Source organism: Xylocopa sonorina, chromosome 11, assembly GCF_050948175.1.
Source record: "Xylocopa sonorina isolate GNS202 chromosome 11, iyXylSono1_principal, whole genome shotgun sequence".
NCBI lineage: Eukaryota > Metazoa > Arthropoda > Insecta > Hymenoptera > Apidae > Xylocopa > Xylocopa sonorina.
In genome coordinates, this window is record NC_135203.1 from 10,288,800 (window position 1) to 10,312,456 (window position 23,657).

At 48.8% G+C, this 23,657-nt stretch overlaps 2 protein-coding genes across 2 annotated transcripts; both read left to right on the top strand.

Moving 5' to 3' along the window:
• The first annotated feature begins 4,101 nt into the window (after positions 1 to 4,101).
• On the top strand, positions 4,102 to 8,460 carry LOC143429310 (uncharacterized). The gene is made up of 10 exons (XM_076904845.1): positions 4,102 to 5,719; positions 6,603 to 6,656; positions 6,732 to 6,947; positions 7,014 to 7,082; positions 7,201 to 7,269; positions 7,328 to 7,447; positions 7,512 to 7,577; positions 7,664 to 7,732; positions 7,915 to 8,061; positions 8,209 to 8,460. The coding sequence occupies exons 1-10, from the start codon at positions 4,145 to 4,147 to the stop codon at positions 8,458 to 8,460; spliced, it is 2,637 nt and encodes an 878-aa protein (XP_076760960.1). The 5' UTR covers positions 4,102 to 4,144.
• Positions 8,461 to 18,145: 9,685 nt separating this feature from the next.
• Positions 18,146 to 22,743, top strand: LOC143429206 (uncharacterized). The gene is given in 8 exon segments (XM_076904708.1): positions 18,146 to 18,257; positions 18,806 to 18,927; positions 19,745 to 19,867; positions 19,948 to 20,280; positions 21,320 to 21,341; positions 22,083 to 22,225; positions 22,228 to 22,362; positions 22,645 to 22,743. Coding segments are annotated over 8 exon segments (1,089 nt in total).
• The last annotated feature ends 914 nt before the right edge of the window (positions 22,744 to 23,657 follow it).

A 23,657-nucleotide genomic window follows, 5' to 3' on the forward strand; every position in this document is an offset into this window, starting at 1 on the left:
CCTCGATCGTTTCATATTCTATTCGGGGAACTATTCCGCGTAACCAAGCTGAAGCGTACCGCGAGGAACTAAGCGAGCGTCGGATGAACTTCAAAGCGATCCTAGCGCGATTCATAGACCAAACCAACAGTCTAGCATTTTGCAATGGCCAACGATCAATCGCGATTTTACCGACAGTAAGAGTCGACCGGCGAATCGGTCGCTGAAGTCCTCGATTATTGTTGCTTTCGTGCACGATCGCTAGACGGAGACACCTCAGCCGCCCTTTCACCGTTAAAACAACCCCCGAATCGGTCCCTTCCTCGCGGTCCTCTGCAACCCCGACCTCCATCTCGCGGAAGTAGAACCTCGACGCCCATCGCGCGTTGCGAAACGCGGGGATACGTGCCACCTGGCGTTCGCGCAGCGACAGGTGTTGGGACACTCCATTAACTGTAATATAACAGGGTGTGTTTTTTTTTTACCCGTTCGCCATTTTCTTGAGACACACAGATTTAAAATGTCGCCTGTGCACGGATCGACGACCTGCCGCGAGCTGGCCTCTATGTCGCACGGATGGCAAATGAAAGGTAGACGGTGCTTGATTATAGATCGTACAACCGGCGTTGATAAGTTCCTACGAATTCCACGGAAACCAGTTTCTGCTGGGTGCCGACGAAGTCGAGTGTGTTTGCAATCTGGTCAGCTACGGTCGCTCGATTCTGTTTGCCCTTTGCGAACGCTAGGCTCGATTTTTTCCACTTTTTTCCTCTTTGCGTCAAAGCATTCTAAAAATAAGCGAACGAAGAAAGGACAATCGTGGAATACTACGGATACACATGTTCCTTTCGTTTCGTTCCCTCCTCTTCGGTGTTCCCATTCGTTCTAATTGGATAAGAGACATCTGGTCGATATAATTGTGACACAATTCTCTCTCTCTCCTCTTTTTTTCCTCCTTCGACTGTTTCCCTTTCGTGGTGAACCTCGATCGAGCGCGATCCATTCTTGCGATCTCATTGTACGCACAGCGATGGTCGATGGAACGTGCACCGTTGGAGACGTCGAAAGTGAACGCGTTCGACACCGCCAGATATTTCAGATACTTATCGGCCGTTAAGAACTCGATCGCGAGAGATTATGCAACGGTGGTCGATCGTGTTGAATTTTTCATGTCCTCGGGTGAAGTTTTGCCCCTTTTATTACGCCTCGTCGGAGAAACGCAGGGGTTGCCGCGAACAAGATACACACGTTCCTTGCGCAACACCAACAAGCAGTTACCGAGAGAGAGAAAAAAAAGGACTTGGACAACGCGATGCTCACAGGCGAACGTTTTGACGGAGTCTAATAGACGGAACGGGTTCGATCGATAGAAAGTAGTGTCGCGCGTTTCAATTCTTCTCTTCTTTTTTCTAGCCCGTGGTGTGCTCGCTGAAGCGTCCCCGAGACGTTTATAAATATATTTATTAGACGCTAACGGGATGATTTTCCGATCGCGAAAGCTACTGCTAATTACCGTTGTCGTTACGTCGTCGCGCGTATCGGTTCGCTCGACATCGCGGATCCAGGAACCAGGAAGGAAATTAATGCCCGTCGATTATTCGCCTACCGAATCTCGTTTCTCCTTTTCTCTTTTCGCCGGCTGAAATTCTGTAACGAGCATTTTTTTTTTTTATTTCTCTCGGCTCGATCGACGGCATTTCGACGAATCGGAAGCGTAATTAATTACGGCTGGGCCTGTAAAAATTTCACGAGATTCCTGCAATGTCACCGAAGGGAAAAAGTGAAAGGCATCTCTCTGCTTTCGTGGCTGCTCTGCCTCGGATCACGCGCCGGGGGGATACGTGAAATTTGAGATCGAAAGCATGAAATTTGAATGACCCACTGCGAGCGGAGGCGAGGGATACACTTGCGAGCTGGCTTTCCGCGCGGACGCTTGTACTTTGAACCGAATGATTCAACGTTGACTCGGATTAGGTCGTGCGTTGTTGCGAAATAACCATAAAAACTTGACAATCATTCGCGTGTTATAGGGCGCAATGTCGTAGAACGTTTTTAAATAAGCGGTAATCACTTACAGCGAATTAGCCGGGAGTAGAAGTAATATAAATTACAGCTTTGTGAAACGAGCCCAGGGTAATCAACGCGAAACTGGGAAAACAACTCAAACTGAACTGCGTCGTAACGAAACTACTTGCTTACCATTGCCTTAGGAATATGCCATGCATTGGGGAAAAAATGCTACGGTATACGAAAACATCCAGTCGTCAAGGGCGGGTCGACGGGAGGAGAACACTTCTTGCGGCTGTCGTGGCAAAATCGTCGATAAAAAGTGAAGACCGACAAAAACGGCACCCGTTATCCTCATAAAAGCAACCTCTGCTTGCACAAGAAAAGTCCCCGATGCATTCATAATTTTTTAACAGCCGCCCGATTCTTCAATGTAACTTGCAAATTTGTATTGCATCGGTGAGCGCGTGAAATTCTACGAACGTGCGCAAACATTCGAGCGGATGAATGCTTGGCTAAAAACAGATGGCCGCGTTGCCCGGCGAACTTTCCAATCCACGTGAACGATCAATAATCGCTGGCAAACGCGCGTTAATTCTCAAACATATTTCTAAAGTTGAATTTAAATGTCGAGTAACGAGAAAATTTTAGCGTCGTTTCGCGAAGAGCCGTCGCCGATGACGGAAGCGGCGAGGGAACAACGACGCGTCTGATGGCAGCCGTGACGTAACGCGGTTGCACAAATAAGAATGGACCCGGCTACGCGTCGTTCGCGAGCGAATCGCGAATAGCCGCGGGTATTGAAATTCTATCGAGCAACGATACCGACCTTGGAGGGATCTGCACCAGAAAAGGTGATCAGCTGGCGTCTGGCGCGATCGTCGTGGCGCGATAAGGTCGCTTGAGGCTGGTCAGTAAACCGATCTAACGGTGTTTGTCGTAACACGGTTCGATCTCTGGCGTGCGTTGCGAAACCTGTTCGACCAAGAATGGTCCGCGCGAAACCGTAATAGAATTTACGTATCACACCGTAACTAATCCTAGCCAGGTCTCGATCGAAGCGTATTACTATTGATATTCCATCGAAAATTCATCCTGGCGTTATCTTAAAAGCGTTGCGTCGACAAGGGTCGATGTAATCCGAGCAAAGTCTTGAATCGACTCGAGACCGCATGTTATTAGCTTAACAAACACCAGCGAACCAGCGTGGTAACTTTCATCGGCGTGGGATCACGTTGAACTTGTCCTTGCTTTGTTTTTTACTAGGTATGATTAATGGTCGTAGTAGTAGGAGATCGTTCACCGCGTATAGAGGGCATTGTCACAATCAAACACCTCGAGATCGCTACCACCAATTGGAGAAGATTCTGCTGCTTCAAATGGTATTTATCAGGACCACGATTTGAGGAAACAGTCACTCTCGACGTAACCCTTTTGCGAGACACTTCGTTTCATTCAGGAAACATCGTCGAAATGTAAAATAAAATATGGAAGCTAGCTCATCCGTAAAGTATCATTCCCAAGTTCTTCAGGGTGTCCATTAAGAACCATAAATTTGACGTTCTTACGAAATTCTCGAATCGTTCGCAGACGATTTTCAGATTAGACGGACCCTACGCGTTGCGGAAGCCTGTCGTCAGTTGCGTTTCGCGTGTGCCGTTCCTCCTACTGGAGAACGCACCCCCGTAATTAAGAACGCAACGACGGAAGTGAGTGCACTAGCCGGGACGCAGTGCATTGTCATTAGAAATGCCGATATCACGATCGACTCACGGAAAAAGTGCACGCTTCCACGATCAAGAAGAAAGGAAAGGGGCGATCGATCCTCCATTCGCTATAAAACAACCACCTCCCGAGGAGTACGTTCAGTTTTCACGTCGCGATTCCACGTCGATTTTCTTTTTTTCTTTTAACTACGTTTGTGACCAACATGAGGAGCATCCACTAGAAGCGTACATGTTCCTCGTATCATTCGAGCAACTACTCATTTTGTGACGGCTTCGCGGAGATGTCACGGTGTCGAGAATCGTCGATTAAATTCGCGTGGACTTTGAAAGACGATTGATCTTTCGTCTAATTAAATACCATACACATATATTCGTATCGATTACACTTCGAAAGATTCCTGTTGCCCTCAGGATAAGATCGAGAAACGAAAATGATGTTCCTATTGTCGAGAATGCCACCAGGGTGTTGTCTGATGCTGGCGGTAGTAGCGACAAGTCTGGTGACTTCGATGCCCGCACCACCGTCGAAGCGATCGACGGAGGACGCGAGCGACGCGAGAAGCGGGTTCTCCAGTGTGCCAAAGATTCTAGAGATCCAGTTACCACTGAAGATCGCGTCCAAGGATGATTTGGTGGCCTGGGCGAAGTACGTGATGGGTCTGATGGCGTCCAAAATTAATATCACGTTGACCACCGTGAAAGAGGCGCCATCGAAGTCCAGCGGAAGCGTCAGGGTTCCCGATAACGCGAGGCAACCGCAGAACACTAGAAATTCCGCGTTCAAACATTTCGAGGACACCAGACCAATCAACAACGTGCGACATTTTGGAAACGTGAACAACTTGGAGAGTTCTAGATACGCGGAGAACATTAGGAACCTTGGACACTCAGCGAACTTCGATCGATTTAGAGTCCCCGCGAACGACGGACGTTCAGAAAACATCAGGAATTCATTGAGAAATGGCAATATTCAATTGCCCAAGGAAAAAGTACTTCCCAATCAGCAATTACCAACCATATCGATCAACGGGATAACCACAAGCGGTTTGTTCAATAATCGACAATTGTACCCGACGTTTGGCAACATCGAAATCTCGGACACGACTATTCCAAGCCCGTTGGAGATAGCGGCGAACATAAATGTCGCGAGATCGAAGATCAAACTGACGGAGCAACCGTTCGTCCCGCAGTTTCCGGACTTCGTACCTATCACGGACACGGATATCGATAGTATCTTTCGAAACAGAAGCGGAATTACGCCTCCCTCGAGGAACTATCTACCCGTCCCTACGACCACCGATAACATCAAGTTCCCGAACGACCCTTTCGTTACCAGATACTTCTTCGACGGAGTCGAGAGGAACATTTCCAGCAACGTAGACGTCCATCCGTCCGAGATCGCTCTAACAACGCGCAACCCTCTGTTCTTCGGCGAGGATCTACCCTTACCCGTGAAGAGCGTGGACCTTCTATCGCAACAGAGGAACACGAGCTCAATAAAGCCGTTATTCAACGTTCCTTTTCAGGCAGTGGTCACGTTCACTCGCGGTGAACCCGTCGAGGTGACGACATCGCGGAACGAGGGTAGTAAGTACTTCACGGTGGCGACCAGGGATCCTCTCGATCAATTTCCACCGTACTTCGATACCAATTACACTCTGAGCAACGAGCCAGGGACGCAGATCAACGTGGTTTTCGACGACGGCAGTCGGGTAACGGAAGTGAGGAACGACACGCGGAAGGAAGAGAGGAAGAAGCAAGAGAAGAAGAAGGGTGGTTCGAAACGGCAGAAGTCGCAGAAGCAAAAGTCGGACACGCGTCAACCGTCGCCGATTGGAGAGTTTCTGAAGACGTTCGTCGCGGTGAGGAGGAACAACACGCCGTCCGCGGATCTCACGCCACCCCCGCTGAATCAACAGGTGTCCTCGACGACGCAGAGGGTGCCTGCGCGACAGAGGGTGCCACCGCCTCAGAGGACGCAGCTCTATCCTCCGCCAAAGCCACCTGTAAGTACGGTTGCGACACGTTGCAGCAGGTTCCTGGAAAAATTCAACTATTTATGTACAAGTGCAACGAGCCTGAGTCCGTTGGTCTCGCTAATATTAATGCGACGGCAGTAGATAAAGTCGGTACAAATCGACCGGGCATGTCGCGCGTTTCTATTGGCGCGACCAATATCGAGCCAGAATCCGCAGCACATAGGCGATTGCAGCATAGAAAGGAACACGCGTGTCACAACGGTAGTTAAGTAGGAAAAAATAAAGAGAAAAAAAAGAAACGAAAGATGGAGAACCGTATGATTTGGTGATAACTAGTCCGGTGAAAGGCGCGCGCGTGTACGTGTCAACCATTAAAGCGGCGTCTTTTATAGCGCGAAATTTGGCGAGCCTGCCCTCGAGGTTCTCGTCGGCGCCATTTCGATGCGCTGATTGCACAATCCCTGACGAACACGCATCTACGAAATGGCGTTAGCGTTCAAAGGTTTCGCTCCGTTGGGAAGCCAATGAAATCGAAAGCTGCCGTTGCGTAATAGGATTCGTTAAACGATACGTATGCGACCGTAGGATCGTTACAGGAACGACGGAATCACGGGAACGAACACATCATGTTTAGCGAGAAAGCTAATTTCATGGTGTTACGAGTTCGTCCTGTTCGATTTTCCGGAAGAGACACCCGTCGACTGAGCGTTGTTCAAAACGATCGTCTCAGACTACGATTTCGTTAACCGCTTGCGCAATCGACATGCCGCGAAGGTTCCTCAGATCCGTCGAACCAATAATCGTTGCCTAACTCGCGTGTGACCTGACTCGACTTTGCTCGATGTCGCTTGAAAAGATTAGCGGACGCGCGTCAATGGAACTTTATTGAAGCTCGCCTCGTTTATTTCAGTCAACGCTCAGACAGGGAAGACGTAATCAGACGTCTTTGGCGCAACAACTCGAGGTACGTTCGATTTTCTCTTTCGTCGCGCACCCCCATATTGCGAGTATTTAACTGGACAGGGATTTCGATCGCTAGGACGACGATGAGGGCGGAAATAGCATGGAGGGTAGCAGCAGCAATGAAAGTAACAAAAGTAACGAGGGCGACAAGTTGGGTAACGTCCAGGGCTCCGACGAAAGTTCTTCCAGCGAGAGCGACTACGATGACTCGGATGAGGAAGGCGGTGGTTTCGTTAAAGCGTTGATCGATCTGCTTCAGCTAGCCGCGCCCATCTTGGACGATCTCAGCGATGTAAGAACAATGACGAGAATCACGTATACGTTTCGTCGTCGCGTTTACAATTGTTAATGCTTTCAGCCCGAATCGGACGCCGACATTGGCGACGTGCTAGCGGCCGCGGTTCCACTGCTCGAGGAACTTTCGGAGGTAAGAACCCGAGCGAGTCACCTTGAGCCACTTCTTTCATTTCACGGCAAATAAGGCAGTTGCGAGAAGAAGCAATCGTATCGAATCGATGTCGACCATATTTGAAACTTACTTTTAGGGCGACGGTGAAACAGAGGGGTTCGACATCCCGGCACTGCTCCTGCCGATATTGCTGCAGATCAGCGGAGTGAGTCGCCATGGTTCGTGCGAGGTGTCAGGTAACGTTGTAACGAGATTTGTTTCAGGGTATGGACGGGCAGAGGGACTCGGCCGCGATTTTAACGCCGCTTCTTCAATTAAGCGCACCGCTAGTTGGTCCGCTCAGCGGTCCATTGCTCGTACCACTGAGCCGTCAGAGCAGCAACGTATGTATATATATACAACAATGAACACTAATTATGTGTCGTTAGAAGCTAACGCAAATTGTAGCCTCCAGGCGAAGGTGGATCGTCGTCTGGTGATATAATCAAAGTCTTACTGGAACCCCTACTTCAGGTGACTACCATCATCTATATTGGTCATCTTCGAAGAGCATTTTATATACACAACTAATTTGCAATGAGATAACTATTTATTTTCAGCCTGTTGGGCCTGGGAAGATGACCGTACTCTCGAACCTGATCGCCGGAGTTATCTCTAGTCTTAGCAAAGTACGCATTGATCTTTCTGTTAATACGCCTCTGTTCTACCCTAATAAATCGTTTCGTCATTAAACCAGTGTCGTGTGTGTTATCGTATACCGCCTTTCGATGTTTTATTGCAACCGTACCGTTTCTAAAAGCCTCGTACTGTGACAAATATACAAGAGTTGGTTTTCTCGGACCTTTTCCAGAACTCAGCGCCCGGTGGCAAATCGGACATAACGAGCCTCGTGAAAGCAGTGGTCGCAGGGTCGATAGCTGGTACCAGCGCTGGTTCCAGCGGTCAGAAGGACAGCTATGGCGCGCCCACTGGCTACGCTGCTACTCCATACGGTAACGTAAGTTCTGCTCTATCAATTTGGTCTCTCTTATTTGGGAATCTAGATTCAACCAAGCGCCAAAGTTAGCCCGCAGTACTACAGGCCGGAAACGTCTCTCGAGATCTCGTTCCACGCCCTGTGACACTGTGCTTCTGAACTTTTCAGCCGTCGGACAACCAAAATCCGTTCCTCGTGATCGGCTCTTCGGTGAAAACCGTCGTTGACGCGGCGTTAAACTTGGTTACCTCTTTAGTGAACGCCTTCACGGGTATTCTTGGCGCCTCCTCGAGTTCTTCGAACGAACCGGCACCCTACGGTCCGCCACCGACCACCTATACCAGACGACCCTCCTACATGGTTCCTCCTAGCGATTCCGTTAGCATAACTACTCGCGGTCCCGAGCGTTTGAAGGCTTGAAAGACGTCGATCGTTAACATTTCCGACGAATCAGTGGAAAATAAAGCGAAACCTCCTCGTGTTCCATGTTCTTTTCTGATTTCGCTCGATATCGCGAGACCGTCGAGTCGTGCAACCGCTGACGATGATGCAAGATGTTATTGTAAACGTGTGATTCATTAAAAAATATGTAACGATTATAAGCGCGCGATAATTCAAGATCGCAGAATACGTTAACGAATAGAAACCTTCGATCCGGCCTGATTCGAAACTGTTCACCTTGCCACTATACTTGAACCCTTTATTTGTACCAGAATGCGTTATTAATCGAGGAGTCGCGTAACGATACTTTCATTATTTATAGATTATGGAAGTGGACCGAGCTGATTTTACGTAACGCGAAAACATAGGGGGTAAAAAGAAAAGCTTTTCCGTGAATAGCTCCAGGTATGCGCCGCACTTTCTCTAGTAGTACTTCCTCTGACTCTTATTTTAAAAAGTTAATTTACGCGTTGCGATAAAAAAGAAAATCTGTGCATAATCCGTGGTCCAATTCCAAACGTACGCTGTTACCGTTCACCGTGTTCCTTTTTCAACTGTAAATCAATGTCGACGAGACGTACAGCGCGAAATCGGTTGAACGGCGATAAACGATACGTATGGTAAAAGTGCGTGACGCGTAACGAGATAGTGGATGTTCCGGTCTCGAACAAAACCGATGCAATTTCACGTAACGATCGTTGGCTCTCCTGAAAAGGCTAGGGACGCCAATTAATTCGCGCGCGCCGCCTACGAAGCAAATGACTTCATCCTTGTAGGAGTCGGCGCAACTTCGAATTTCTCTATTCAAATTTCGAACCTTCGATCGAGACATCGAAATGTCGTTTAAATACGAAATGTAACGGTGTCACGTCTGATATTTTAGACGCGACACGTTAGGCGCACGTCTGCGAGCATTTCGTAACGTCCTCCTCAAGATGCGACCACGTTGCGCGGTTTTACGAAACGATGCCAATTAATCGTACGCATAACACTAGGAAGATTTATCGATTTATTTCCGCGCGTGTAAACGACTCCACGACACGCATCGTTATTATTGTCTCGTAACGTAACGTAACTCTTACGCGTCCATCGTTGATACTATCTGTCTCATTGCAGACTATCGACGAACCAACCCAATTCCTCGATTACGAGGATCGTTCTACTCGAACGAAAGTGTCTGTTAGAAAAATTCCGACCTCGCGTGACGTTCGAGTTTCTCGAACCACGTTTTACGGTACACAGTTTACTCAGCGATCGTCGATGCCTCCTACTAGCGTTAATTAAGAGTTAATTTACGCTCGAACGTGTTACACTTGGTGGGATCATGTAACGAGGCTGGGGGAAACGGGATCGTTGCCTGAGGAACGATCGCTCGCGTCGAAATCCTGTTCACGGTCGAGGCTGGCTCCGCGGTCGGATGGTGAAAGCACCATTTTCACCGTTTGACCTATGAACAACCGTCGAAGACCGGCAATTTCCGTCCATTCGCGGTACCACCCACAAGCCACTCGTTTTACCTGCTCCTTACACTTGGCAATATCGTCATCGGACCGTGAAAGTCACGGGTGGTACCAGCGAATTACCGGTTAACCGCAGGATCGACGGACACGAGTATCGATCACGGTATTTCCACGTTTTCGTTTTCGCGATTTTCCCATTCACGGATCCATCGACCGTGCCGTGCTATCACGGAAAGCCACGATCGATGGGTGTTCGCGAAGTTGGGAAAACCCGCTGACGAGATACGTAACCGATCTATTGCGCGCGTTTCACGTGTCGATCGTGCGTTAAATATGAACGATCGGTAATAGCGCGAATATTCCGCGCGATTTATTAAAAATAGTGAAGTAATCGGTGACAGGTTAAACCGCGATAGCCAGTCGGGCATTTCTCTTCTTTCTTTTGCGCGTAATAACGCGGCACGCAGATCGGGCGTCGACTCCGTCCGAAGGCCGTTCACTTTCGATTCTGGAAAGAAAGCCGGATTTTTTGACCGGTTGATACTTGGACATTTTTTGCGAAATTTCTACGCTCGCCTAGCTTCCACCAGTTCGACATCGAGCTGACCCGAGTAGACAAGCTGCAAGAGGTCGCAAACAACTTTTTACCTGTCAGCCATTTCCGATTTATACCCGGATTTTGTAATGCTGGTCGATATGCACCTAACGTCGAATTATGTCGCAATCCGCAGAAAAGATCGTAGCTGCGGGCAGCCTAACCTCTCGATTGCGGTTCGTGTCATCGTTACGTCTCGTTGTCCATCGTATCTGTACGTCTTTTGTTGCGTTAACGAACGCGTGGGAGTGTACGATAAGTTTTTCTCAGACGAAGGGGTTAACAGCGCGACGGAGAGGAGTTGCGTTGCCACGGTGGTCGAGATCGTTGCGGTTTCTCGGAGAAATAAAGAGGAAGAGGCCGTAAGAAATCGTTGGAGCAAGGGTTCCGTATGAGACTTGGACCGTGCCACGACAAAATCAACTTTCTACCGGAGGATATAAATTCATCCTGCTCTGACTACGTTTCGAAATGTTTTATTCAACGATCCTTATGACGAACCTCTCTCTCTCTCTCTCTCTCGTCTGTGCATCCGGTGTCTTCGATTCGAATTTGCACGCGGATCAGAATCTCGCAACAGTTTCGCGGTTACGAAATATCGCTAGATGAAATTGCAAGATTGGATATACCCGGGCTGAAGATCGATATCGTGGACAGCTCGCGTTAATAGTTTATGGCTTTGTAACCGGCTTCTGCGACGGAGAGCCAAGCCGATGTGATCGATCTCGAACCGATGTGACTCGGATATATACCGTTTTTATGTACGCAATCGGAGAAAAACCGATCCGCCGCAGAACCTGTTCGCTATTGAATGCGAAAATTGATAAAAATTGGAACGCTGACCCAATTACAATCCATTAATTGTTTTTTTCTTTCTTATGGCATCCCGTTGAATAACGCATTGCCACCAACCTACGCTTCAAGCGTGCGTCACGTCGATTCACTTTGCATAACTTAATTATTCCCCTTTCGAGCGAAGTGGGACCGTTTTTAAGTTTCATCGTCGTTAATGTCATCGTAATGACTTGTTCGTGGCTTTCTTTTTCAGGCCAATTGCCAGCGGCCCGGCGGAAGGTGTTGAGGAGTTTCGTCGCGACGAAGTAAGTCCCATCGTTAATGGCGGACGGAGCGGCGTAAAAGAAGAAGGAAGAAAAACTATGGTTCGCAACCGCGTGGATGTAACTGGGTCAGAAAACGTGCACGGTGTCAAGAGATCAGAGGACGGGTGATGAGTCTGTCGCAAACGTTGCGGTCTGGTATGCGTCCGAGTAAAAAGCAGCGCCGAGATTGAGCAACGTCGGTCTGCGAACCGTCCGTTTATATCCATCAGCTCTGAATGAATGTTGTCGTCGCCTTGTTTTCCAGCCTCTGATTACGCGCACCCTGCAGAAACTCAAATCAGCGCTATCGATCGGGCTTATCGCCGGCAAGAAACAGCCTCGCTCTTTTTCCGTGATTGTTAATTAAGCGCGAACATACTTAATCTTGTTACAATTTTTTTACATAATCGCAAGTGATCGCTGCTCGTGTATCGTCGATTAGATATCTTTTTAGAGCGTGCGATGTTAATTACCGTTTAGTACCCACTTCGGATACATCCATTTACAATCTAATTGAACCGATCCGACGACCGTTTTCGGCAGCTCGTGGACCAAATCTTTTTTTTTTTTTTTTTTGTCAATCTGCTCGAACGTAAACAGCAGCTGCAAAGTTTAAGGTCTTGGACTGTGTACCCTTTCATCCGGAAGTTTCGCAAGTTCGTCGCGTTACGCAACCGAACGGCGCGAAGGACTTTTACCAATCGTTTCTGATCTCTCGACGCGATCCAACTTTCTACTTCACGCGTTCTTATGTGCCGCCTCGAGATAATTCGGGGCTGAACTACAAGAATGATTTTAAACGTTTTTAATTAAGAAAGCCTGTCCTGTTCTTCGCCGGATTGAAGAACCGCGTAAAGAACCACCACCACTGCAACAATCGCCTCCGAAACTTTTTCTCCTTCACAGGAGAAATGTTCTCGTTGCTTTATCGAAAGGGCTGAAACGGTCCGCCTCTTCGCTCTGGTCTCGCAAGAATAATTATATAAACGTATTGTACGGGGACTTTCGTAACCATGTAATAAAATTGTTATGGCGAGTCGTAACGCTTCGCCATGGAATTCAACTGGGTACCCCGGGTCAAAGTTGTTTCCCCAAGGCTCACCTAATCACGGTTAATCTTATTCAGCTACGAGCTCTAACGTATTCTTTCCTCATTCTATCTCGAAGAGCATTCTCGAAGGAAACGAACCACGATAGAAGCTAGAAACTCGTTCGATTTAAGTAACATGTACGCGCCCACACGATGCAAGTGCAAATAAACGCAAATTGACTGTCACTAAAGTATCCTTATCACCAATCGTAGCTCCCTGCAGATCTCTAACCGATCGATATCGAAGCTTCGCTACGGCGAGGCTGCTACCAGCGACGAGAAAATAAGCGTTCGTTCTCCAGCTTGCGAAACCGACGTTAGAAATAGGCGCACTTTGCTGCACGGTGCACGCGTCGCCGAGGAAGGCTGCATCCTGCAATTACACGCAGGCTGGACGCGTGAAATTGATTCATTACAGACGAAACGATCCGTTTCGTCAATCAAAGCGGTTCCATGGAAATTCTATCCGGACACGAAACTCCGTGGCGTCCAATGGCCATCCAGGTTCGATTCGCCATCACGCGGCATGATTACGATGGAAGGCTGGACCGAACTTTCATCGGGTTAATCTTATCCGTTGCTCCTAATTGTACGATAACGCCCGTTTTCTATGGAACTTTCTCCGCAGAAAAAGCTCGCATGTCGTAACGCGTTATCCTTTTGCAGAAATAAGTCCGCGGAACAGATGTAACTCGCGTACGAGTAGTACGATAGAGTGCTGTTTACAAACATGTTGCCGATTCGTAAAGATAGTGAGAGTGTAGGAAGTTCCGTGGCCGAGCACTCCGGAGAAAGTAAGGACGGATATATTTATTCGACTTACGGACTGATATGCATATACGTAGCGATGACTACGAGCTGCTTTCGAATCTTATTTTAGCTATTATCACGAAGAAGTGCGATTGCTTGCGCTTCTCGCGCGTCTATGAACGAAAATGTTCGCGACAATTTTTCAAAATGTCGTTAAGTACCGTTAAGAGAAAGGAAGATGGAACGTGTCCTCTAAAATTGATCAGCGTTTCTCTCGGATGTATCAGAATTGTTTGCACCACGCAGATACCCATCGCTGTCTGTAAGAACACGTACGCGACCACGTGGAACCATTACACGCTAACAGAGCTCTGGGTAAAAGGATACGCGTAAGTATTAGGCACGAGCCACGTTACATAAAGGCATTCCGTTCGATCGACGAGGAAGAAACCTGTCGACTTTCCTAGGATGGGATCCTGTCGGGACCTCGCGCGAAAGCTACCATCGAACAAAAGCAACAGGCTCGGTATCGATCGTCGGATTATCCTGCGCCGTCGATCAATTCCATGAAACGCGTTCGAGAAAGTCGCCCGACAGAACTGGGCCGACGAGAGTAAAAACAGGTTCTGTCCAAAACGCTGGAAAGTAGGTTGAAATTAAAGCAGAACGCGCGATTAACCAAACTGTTACCTTGAATTACAGTATCCAGGTCCGTGAGGAGATTAGTCGTTTCCCACGGTATGCGAAGGTATGCCGTTAACGCAATCGAGACTCGATCCTTCGAATTTTTATTATCGACCATGCAGACCAGGTTCAAAAATGCTGGTGGAATTTTATGAAACGGGTAAACGTAATATACGCCTGGCTAATTAGAAACGGTATCGAGCTCTTACGGAGGCAGGAAACGGCGGTAAATACAGGAGAGGTAAAAGAAGGAAAAAATCGAACGGGTTGAGTCACGCGGCGTTGGGATTACGCCATAAATTTCGCCCACCTTCGTCAGTGGCGGCGTGCGTTTCGTACGGCCAATTTCCCCGTGACGACTTTCCTTCGAGGTGGCCGTCTCCACGCCTCTATTCCGGCATCGAGGCGTCGCGTATCGAGTTTCGACGTATCGACACCGGCCCGTTGGCACATCGCGATCGAACCGCCTAGCGATCCCTCGATTCGAAGCTAAGACCGTGCCATCCTCGCGGCTCCCGAGCGTCGAAGCCGCGTCGGATACCAGAGTGGACGACTACCACCTGTGACAGTGAATTTCGTGGTGATTATTGACAGAGAAAGTTGCGAATCTTCTCGTACCGACGTTATCGAGGAAAGAAAAAAAAGAGTTACGCGCGTAAATGGAAAGTCAGTTTCCACGAGTGTTCGACGGAGTTTTTTACGTGGAAAACTACAAGCTATGATACTAATTTAATCGCGCTCTTGATTGCCTGCAATATTTCTACTTTTCCATTTTTTCCCCGTCGTTTTTTGCGGTGACAATTCACGGGAAAGTGAGCGCAGTTTGTAAATTATACATAAATAAAACCAGTTAGCCCAGATCCTATATACGTCCCGCGTAGATCGATCGATATAATGGAAAAATCCGCGAGTGTGTGAAACAGTGTGCTTGAACCGTTGCGATATCCCGGTGAACTCTCGCGATCGATCTGCATGTCCTCGAGGTGATCCGGACAGGTAAGTAACTTAATGATCCATTGACGTATCTCGAGTCGAACGCGTTGCGTTCCAAACGCATCGAGCATAAACGCTTACCTTTCTTCTGCGTTCGAAAGTATTTCGTCACCAACCGGAAACCGCTCACGAGTGCGTCTCGCTTTAAACGACATAATAAACCACGACGAGTTCATCGCTCGATGTAACGCGTTGCACGTCGCAGAACGTCATCGAAGCATCCGTCTATGGATCCTGTTCGAACGACCGACGCGGAATGAGAGGAATCGAAGCATCCGCTTTCTTTTCGAGCTCGAACTCGGTTGCGCAACCGCCGCCACATCCGGGACTAGGCGTGCATTTCGTCCCGTCCTGGATCACGCTTCTTCGAAGCCCGGCAAAAAACCGTCCGTTTTTCTCTCAAAACTCGAGCGACCTGTTGCCTCCGTCGACTTTCATACGAGACGAAAAATCCACCCCACTCGTTTTACGTAACCGCGTGTTACTTCCGGTTTCTCTCCACTCTTCTCTTCTCTTTTTCGCTTCTTTTTTTTGGAAGATTACCAGAAGTCTTTTCCCTCTTCCCCATTCGCTGCTCGTCCCTCCCCACCCTTCGTTCCTCTTCCCGCTACATACTCTGTCCCTCTGTTTGGAAAGTTACCCGGTTTATTCGAGATCGGAATACCAGGTGCGTTTACGCATCCGAACGCTGTGTGGCACCACGCGGCGAGATACAGAAGATGACCGGCCGTCTGACCGCGTAACAGCTCTACTACTTGAGCGGGCAGTTCCTTGGGTCCTCTCCTCGTTCGAGGATAATTGCGTCGCGACTATTGCCACGATGACGTCTATCGCTTGTTTTGTCATTTTCGTTTCATTGGCAGTACCAGGCCTCTCAGTGACGAAACGCCCTTTCCTTTCTAAACGACGGTTTGCCTTCGCGGGAGACCAACGGTTGCAATCGATCAATGCAACTGTCGCATGAATATTAAAATATTTAATAACTGGGAAATACAGGTGTAAACCGACCCTGTCCGCGAACGGAACGTTGACGAAATTGTTGGGAAGAATTGTTAAAGGAAAAGGAAGGATGGTCGCGTTCGTTGAATTCGTATTCCGTTCTCGTCGGTGCTTTAAATCTTGATGTAACAAAGAGACGCAGAGGAGCGACCGAGTGATTTCGATTACACGGCGAACTTAGAATTCCATCCTGTTCTCGTGCAGCGGCCGTGAAATTTATTCTAATCCATCGGCGGTGCAAATAAAAAGTAAACGTTGCTCTCGACCGTGAAGAGGCGCTTTCGTAACAGCGAATCGAGCGGCAGTTCGATACGTGATAAGTATTAAATAAGGACGAGCTTTGAGATCGCCAGCCGTCGTTGCGACAGCTCCGTCGAGACGCATAATTCTGCCAAGTCGCGATCTTCCTCGCGTGTATCACGGAACTCGAGGACCGCCAATGCGCTAGCGTTTCGCTCTAGCTTTTCGTAATGTACCAAAACGGTCACGCGGCGGTTTTGCAAGAGAGTGAAACAAACCGACACCCGATGAAATAATGCGAGCACGTAGGTCCGCTGGTCGATAACACTCTGGGCGGCTTACCTTATGAGCCGCCAAGTGCATTCGAGCACCAACTCGGGAAACACGTCCTTGATCCTTTCTATCGGCGCGTTCGTGGGCTGCATTTTCAATCGCGCTTTCGAATTTCGCGCTAACGTCACACGCGTTGCAACCGCGAGCTAATTGGTTGCCCGTTTTACGGAACAATGGGAGCGTTCGATGATGTTGAACACCGATAAAACAATTTCTAATTGGCAACAACGTGTAATGGAAATTTCTAAACGCGCCTCAGATCGATCAGTGAAGATACGATGATTTTGTAGAAGTTTTCTCCTTTCCTAAAAGCGCCGCCTCGTTGTTGGTAAGGGTGGTCCGTGAACGGTATCAGGGTCGAGGTGAAAGTACATCTGGTCCCTCGATTGGCTTCCACGATCTCTCGATAAATTTCGTCTTCATCTTCGATCCTGATTGGCGCACACCTGTGAAAAATCAAACTCAATCAGAGATGGAAAAGTAGACGCAAATCGCGGAGATACGCCCATCGTTTTGTCGCTAGGTTTCAGGTTCGAGCGTGATATGCAAATCGAGAATGGTCGAACAGTCCAATTTAAGAGAAACTGGCCGTTGCGTAATTGGCGTTACGATGTTTCGACGTCGTATGAGATAATGCCACGACGAGAAAGCGACACCCGTGGTGCACCGTCCTAGGCGTCGGGAAAGAAACTGCAACCGAACCACCCGGCTTTTAACGACCACGATGATAATAGAGACAACTGTCGCTCGTGATTATCGTTCGAACGATCCGTTTGACCATTTCTGTTGGCGATCGTTGTACTTTAATAGAATCGCTTCGTGTCGCGTGTACAAACAGTTCAATTATATAAGAGTGTGTCATCTGGATTCACGTTTTTCTCATTGTTACGCAAATGAGTTTGCAGTAGCGACAAAAAGGTGACTACCACGCAGGACACGATTACGCGTTAATCGAAATTAGACGAATTAGTTTCGACCGCGTGGTTGATATCGCAGCCGTGGATGTGATCGTCCGATGACACCATTCTAATCTTCGTCCTCTTTCATACTTTCACGCCCGAATAATTCTGACCTTTCTAGCGTCCCACCTCGACGATCGACCCCACCATAGCCGCGATCCCATTAAACGCACCGCCACGCCGCGATTTTGAAACGCATCCCCGCACGACCGTCTGGACGGGCGTACGTCGCGACTGTCCCCGGTGGCATCTTCCCCCTGGATGGGGGACCGGTTGCGTAACCTCGCGAATCCCCTCGCCGCGGTCCTCGCGGGGACAGATACGCGGCGATTTCGAGAGCCGAGAGAACGAGGCTGCGTGGGATTCGCGGAGCAAATCGAACGTGCCCCACCTTGGCAGGCGAGGTGAGGCGAGGCCTGGCGATTCTCGAAGCTCGATTCTCGATTCTCGAAGGGGCACACATGCTCGCCATCGCTCCCCTTCAGCCTGCTAAGACATCGGGATCTCCTTCACCGTGGTCCTCAAACGAGCCTCGCGCTTCGCCAGGAACACATCTCTCGGCTCACGCACCACGCGTCCCTCGACACACGCTGTAAGTTGATCGCGCGCTCGTGCACCGCTCCTTCGACTCGCGCAACTCGATTTTCCGACGACCACGTGGTTCGAGTCGATCCGTTCCCAGCTTCCGACTAGAGCTTTCCCACCGTTTCGCGGCGTTTAGTTTCGTTCTGTCCGCCTTCTGTGTCTCGCAATTAATATTCCGCGCGGTTTTACTTTCCTTATTGCTCTCCGGTCGTATCGACAAGCGTCTCGGTGGTGTCTCGCGTATCGAAATCGAGCTCGTTCCGAATCGACGGACGATTTCGCGCGGCTAGTTTTTTTTTTTGTGGACGCAAACCTTGACCGATGTCACGCTTGACACTTGTACCAGCTAGTGTCGATCGGTTTCGTTGGTAGATTTTCGGTAAATCGTGCGTACCCGATCATCATCCTTTCACTTGACATTTCGGGTTCAACGACCATCGCGACACTTGGTCGCTGCCAACGCTTAACCGAACACGTTTCCACTACTACTCACCAGACACTGTTTTCCCCAGAGTAAACAAATTGAAACGAAACAGCAGGAAGCAAAATGAGAATAACCTGCCTGCTCCTTGGCCTCTCGTTGCTCGTGGCGTACGCGCACGCCAGCCCTGTCGTCAAAAGGGAAGCGGAGTCCGACGATCTCAGCCCGTTGAACGAGGTAAGACCTTAAACGCATCGATCCATCTACTAACCCCCTTGAAATTCGACTATCCTCGATACGCGGACGAGTTAGTCGTTCGTTCGGCACGTACGAATCAAAATGTGCCTCGTAAGAGCAAGCCCGGCGGGAATCGCGAAAGTGAAAGCGTCCGATTCAAAGTTTTACTCGGCTGTGTTTCCATCGTGACGAGGCAGAAGCTCGAATTTGTCATTGACTCTGAGAAACTCGCTCGGTTCTTCTTCTTCTTTTCCAACAAAGGTTGCATTCGCGACGGTCGAACGAGACGCGAAAGGGGAAGAACGATAGAGGAAACGACGGACGAAAAGTGAGAATCGCGACGCGGCGAGGAATGAGTAAAGAGTGAAAGTGGTTGACTAACTTCACGAACGCAGAGACGCGAACCACCAGCGGGCAACTAAAGTCCTGACGCGCACACGTGGCCTCTACGCGACGGAGTTGTTCGCCATGTCCTTCGCACGCGTTCAATGAACGGTTCTCAAAAACGTTCCGTCGCCGCGTAAAGGAGAACGTGAAATCGGGACCGTTTCGCACACGCGGCGTCGAGCGGATCTTATTGAACGATCGGCACGATACGTGCAACCAGTTTCACTGATTTCTTATTACTTAAACGAAACGCTGAACGCGTGTGATCCTTTCTCTCCTTTCCCCGGTTATCCAATCCGCTCTCGCGCATCTTGCCGCGTCTTACTCGATTATATAGGAGAGAAAATGATTCTACCTGATGAAACGGTTTTACACAACGAACTTCCTGCTACGAGGAATAAAGGCTAACGCGATTTCTATCGTCGTTCAGGTGTACATCCTGGAAGCTGACGATGACCAGGCGGCGGACGGCGAGAGATCCGACAGGGACAAGAGGAAGATCGGTATCGTGAAGCTGGGCGTCTCCAATGGGATCATCAATTTCGTGTTTGGCGTAAGATCGTGTCCTACAGCGGGGATCATCGCGACGAATCGCTCTTAGTCAGTTTAATCAGCGCAGCGATCACATTGCAGAAGCTGGACTCCCTCCTCGACGCGAAGACGAGGGCTCTGAACTCGTTGGAGGAGGCGAACAAGGTGAAGAACGCCGCGTACGGCATCGACGCGGATCACTCGGCCACCAGCAAGTTCATCAGCGATCTGGTCGCCGCGAAAATCAAATCTGCCAGCGGAAGTATCGGGCCGGTGGTGAACAGCGCGCAGACGTTCTTCGCGAACGCGAAGGGTGGCCTGACCAATGCCTTCATCTCGAAGTTGGCGCCGCTCAGCTCGATCGCCGGCGGCCTGTCGGGCGGCGGCCTGTCGGGCGGCAGCGCCGCGAAACACGACAACGATGGAGGTAATTTAGTCTGGCGATTTAAAAATCGACACAACTTACAGAGAGCGTTACAGTTTCAGGAGAATTCGTGAATACCGCCGCGCAACTTCTGGGACGTTTGCTGGGCAGCAAGGCCACTAGCCTGGTGGCGTTGCAAGAGAACAAGGGTGTACCTTCTGGCACTTCGAGCGAAGGAGGCGCATTAGGAACATACCCGAATGGCGGAGGGGTAGGATCACGATAAATCTTTTTCTTCTTCTTCTTATTTTCTCTCTTTCTTTCTCTACTTCGATCCGCATAACCTGGTGGTTACCCGATAATCGACGAATGTTCCTCACTGGATGCGGGACAGGAATCCGAACTGTTAAGAGTAACCAGTAACGAGTCTCGCGCATCTTAGTTTCATTTCTCATTCTGTCCGCCTCCATTTAATCCGGTCGAAAGTGGCTCGAGAACAAAAGTGGGCGTCGTTTCCTTTCTGCACGCGAAAGATAACAACGACTAAAACCACGATCTTGTCCGGCCTTCTATGCATGCGCCCGATCGGTCTATCCACGATTTAAATTCCTTTCACCGGATTACGCGCTAATTTAATTCATCGACTGTTTCCAATATCCACTTCACCAACGTGGTGCATTCTCATGGTAGTTTGCTCTCTAAACTAATCGCTTGTATGTGCAAACGGAGAACTAAAAAACGCTTAACCGAGGCTTCCAGTGCTGAATTAACCCGCTAAACGATCACGCTTGGAAGAATCTCTGCGAACGAGAGACACTCGTCCAAGCGACAACTGTCGTTTCGCCATAACCATTCCTGGCAATTAAAATTACCATTGTGCATAAACAGTACGAATACGATCCACCGTTGGGAGCGTATTATACGGCTTAAAATGCGGACGCGGTGCAGACGAGGAGGTTTGGACCCTGGACTTTGGACACGTCCAAAGGGACCATCGAGCAGCAACGCTTGTCAGAGGATCCTTGACGCAACTAAAAAAAAAAAAAAAAACATCCGTCTCAAAACGGAAAAAAAAAGAAAATACGAAAAGGGAAACCAAAAAAAAAAAAGAAAGAGAACAACGCTTTGGCACGCAGATATAAGTTTGGTCAACGACAGTACTGTATACGACAATGGATTTTTGTTTCTAGCACCGCCGATAAAATGCCAGGATCTTCTCCCCCCCTACTTCTGTGACAAGCCCTCCCTGACACAGTACCCTTACGTTTAGAATGATACGCAGGAGACCTCCCTAGCCCGTGTCTCGTCGCTTCCGGGCAAATGCCATCGAGATGCCCCACCCGTGACAAAATCGGTTCATCGCCGTGCGAGCTGTAAATAATCGTTTAGCTGTAGCTTAACCGCGGGACCCCCGTGTCTCGCGTACCTCGACGCTATGCGAATCAATGTAAATAGGATATCGTTAACCGCTCTAAGTACATATATACTTTGATAATGATAACAACGACGATGGTGATGTTGCTGATAATGATACTGATGTCAAATAAAATCACGACTACCTGTATTCTGACTACCAGTCGAGTACCTGAGTGTTTTATGAACGTCATCGACGTCCCCCGCTGTCCTTTCCTGTCCTTGTCCGAACGGACGATTAGATACGAAGGGAGATAACGAGGTGTAACGCAACCAACTCGTTCAGCGGGAATAATCAGGACCAAATCGACCGTAGAACGGTCCTACTACTTATTTACAAAGGCACGCGTGTACCACTCTTTCGCTCGCTGTGCGCACAAAAACGTTTGCGCAAAAATGCGTATGCAGATTCCGTAAGCGAGGCATGGCGCCATAGGTATATTGTTCGCATAGAAACGAGTCCTAGCCGAGCCAATCGTAAGAGCGAAATCGAGCTATTCCCGTTTCTCGCGCTCGCACGACGCAGCCAAGTTCCTCGAGGCACAATTCCATTGCGAAACCTCAACTACCATTGGCTATTTCTCTTTTTTGTCTGTGTTCAGGCGGCGATCTCGACCACCACGGAGGACATCCCCGTGTTCGATAGGACGAGGGTGTCCTTGGACATCCCAGGGCCCGCGTTCGGCACTGGTTTCACCGTCATTACCAATATCAGCAAAATCCTCAGTAGCGTGATACTCGTAAGTGGAAAACCGTCCTCGAGTAACCTAATTCGATCTCGATCGGTCGCGGCGCGACGGACGATTGCTCAATCCAGTCTACGACCATTCACAGCTGCGAGAATCGACGTTCCCTAATCGAGCGGCGCCAGGATAACCTCTCGCAACGATCCACTGGAGCTTCTATCCTATACGATCAATTTTCTTTCCACGATTATCGCATAAAATATAATCGATTGCCATCGAACGCGTCGCGTTGTTCATCGAGGTCATAACGAAGACTGATCTTTTCATGATTTTCAGAACTCAGCCCGCAGAACACAGACAGTACTAGAGGTGTTCAAGCCATACTTCCGCGGGGCGTTCGCGATCAAGGGTCTGGCATCGGATAACCATAATTAGAAGGATGTCTACGAGATACCACCATTGATACAGCTCAATCACCACTTCAGGGATCCCCGCGAGGCTCTGGTCGACTGTTCGCTATCGTTCTTAAGCGAAGAATCGAGGAACAGCGATGTCGAGGGCTCGCACAAATAGTCTGAATTGTCATCATAGTACTGGCATACAAGAATAGTCACTCTCTAAGAGAATAGTAATTAGAATAAATTAATTAAACGTACGGCAAGACATCTTGTCCGACGAAGGACAATCGCATCGATTTTTTTACGATATACACGATCACGCTAATCGCGCTTTGCACGTATAAAATAGCGCGCTGGTCAAGGCGACGGTTCAGTGGTCGCGTGCCACAGTCGAGAGAGTACAACCATGTAATATTTTAAGTATTCCTCTTAGCCGGCTCTAATTGTAATACAAGCGCGTTAATTAAAATACCTGCGGAAAGTTATTCAGTGGAAAGTTATTCAAAATGCCTGTTACCATTTAGAATTTACCCGATGGTTTCACAACAAACGCGCGAACGTTTTCGTGAAACGATATCAGCCGCGTTCTTCCTTCGATCCTCTCCCAGCAAAAGCCCTGTCCTTCCAATCTGGGATACTTTCTAGATACGAAAGAAGCGCGGGTCTGTCACGTAATTAGTTGTTTCATTAATAACGTCTGGCGTCCCCGTGTCGCTGGTATTATTAAAAAAAAAAAACTAGGTTGCGCAACGCTCAACTCGGTTCAGCGAGTCAAGTCGCGATTGAAAAATTTTCTACAAAGTTGAATCTGGTTCTTGTACGTTGTCCCGTAATTATCGACGGTGATCGAGCGGTTACCATGCAACCGGGTGATATAATATTTCTTTGCTCCGCGTCAGATCGTAGACGTAAGTAAAAGTATAATTCGACCTGTGTCGTTAAAAAATACAT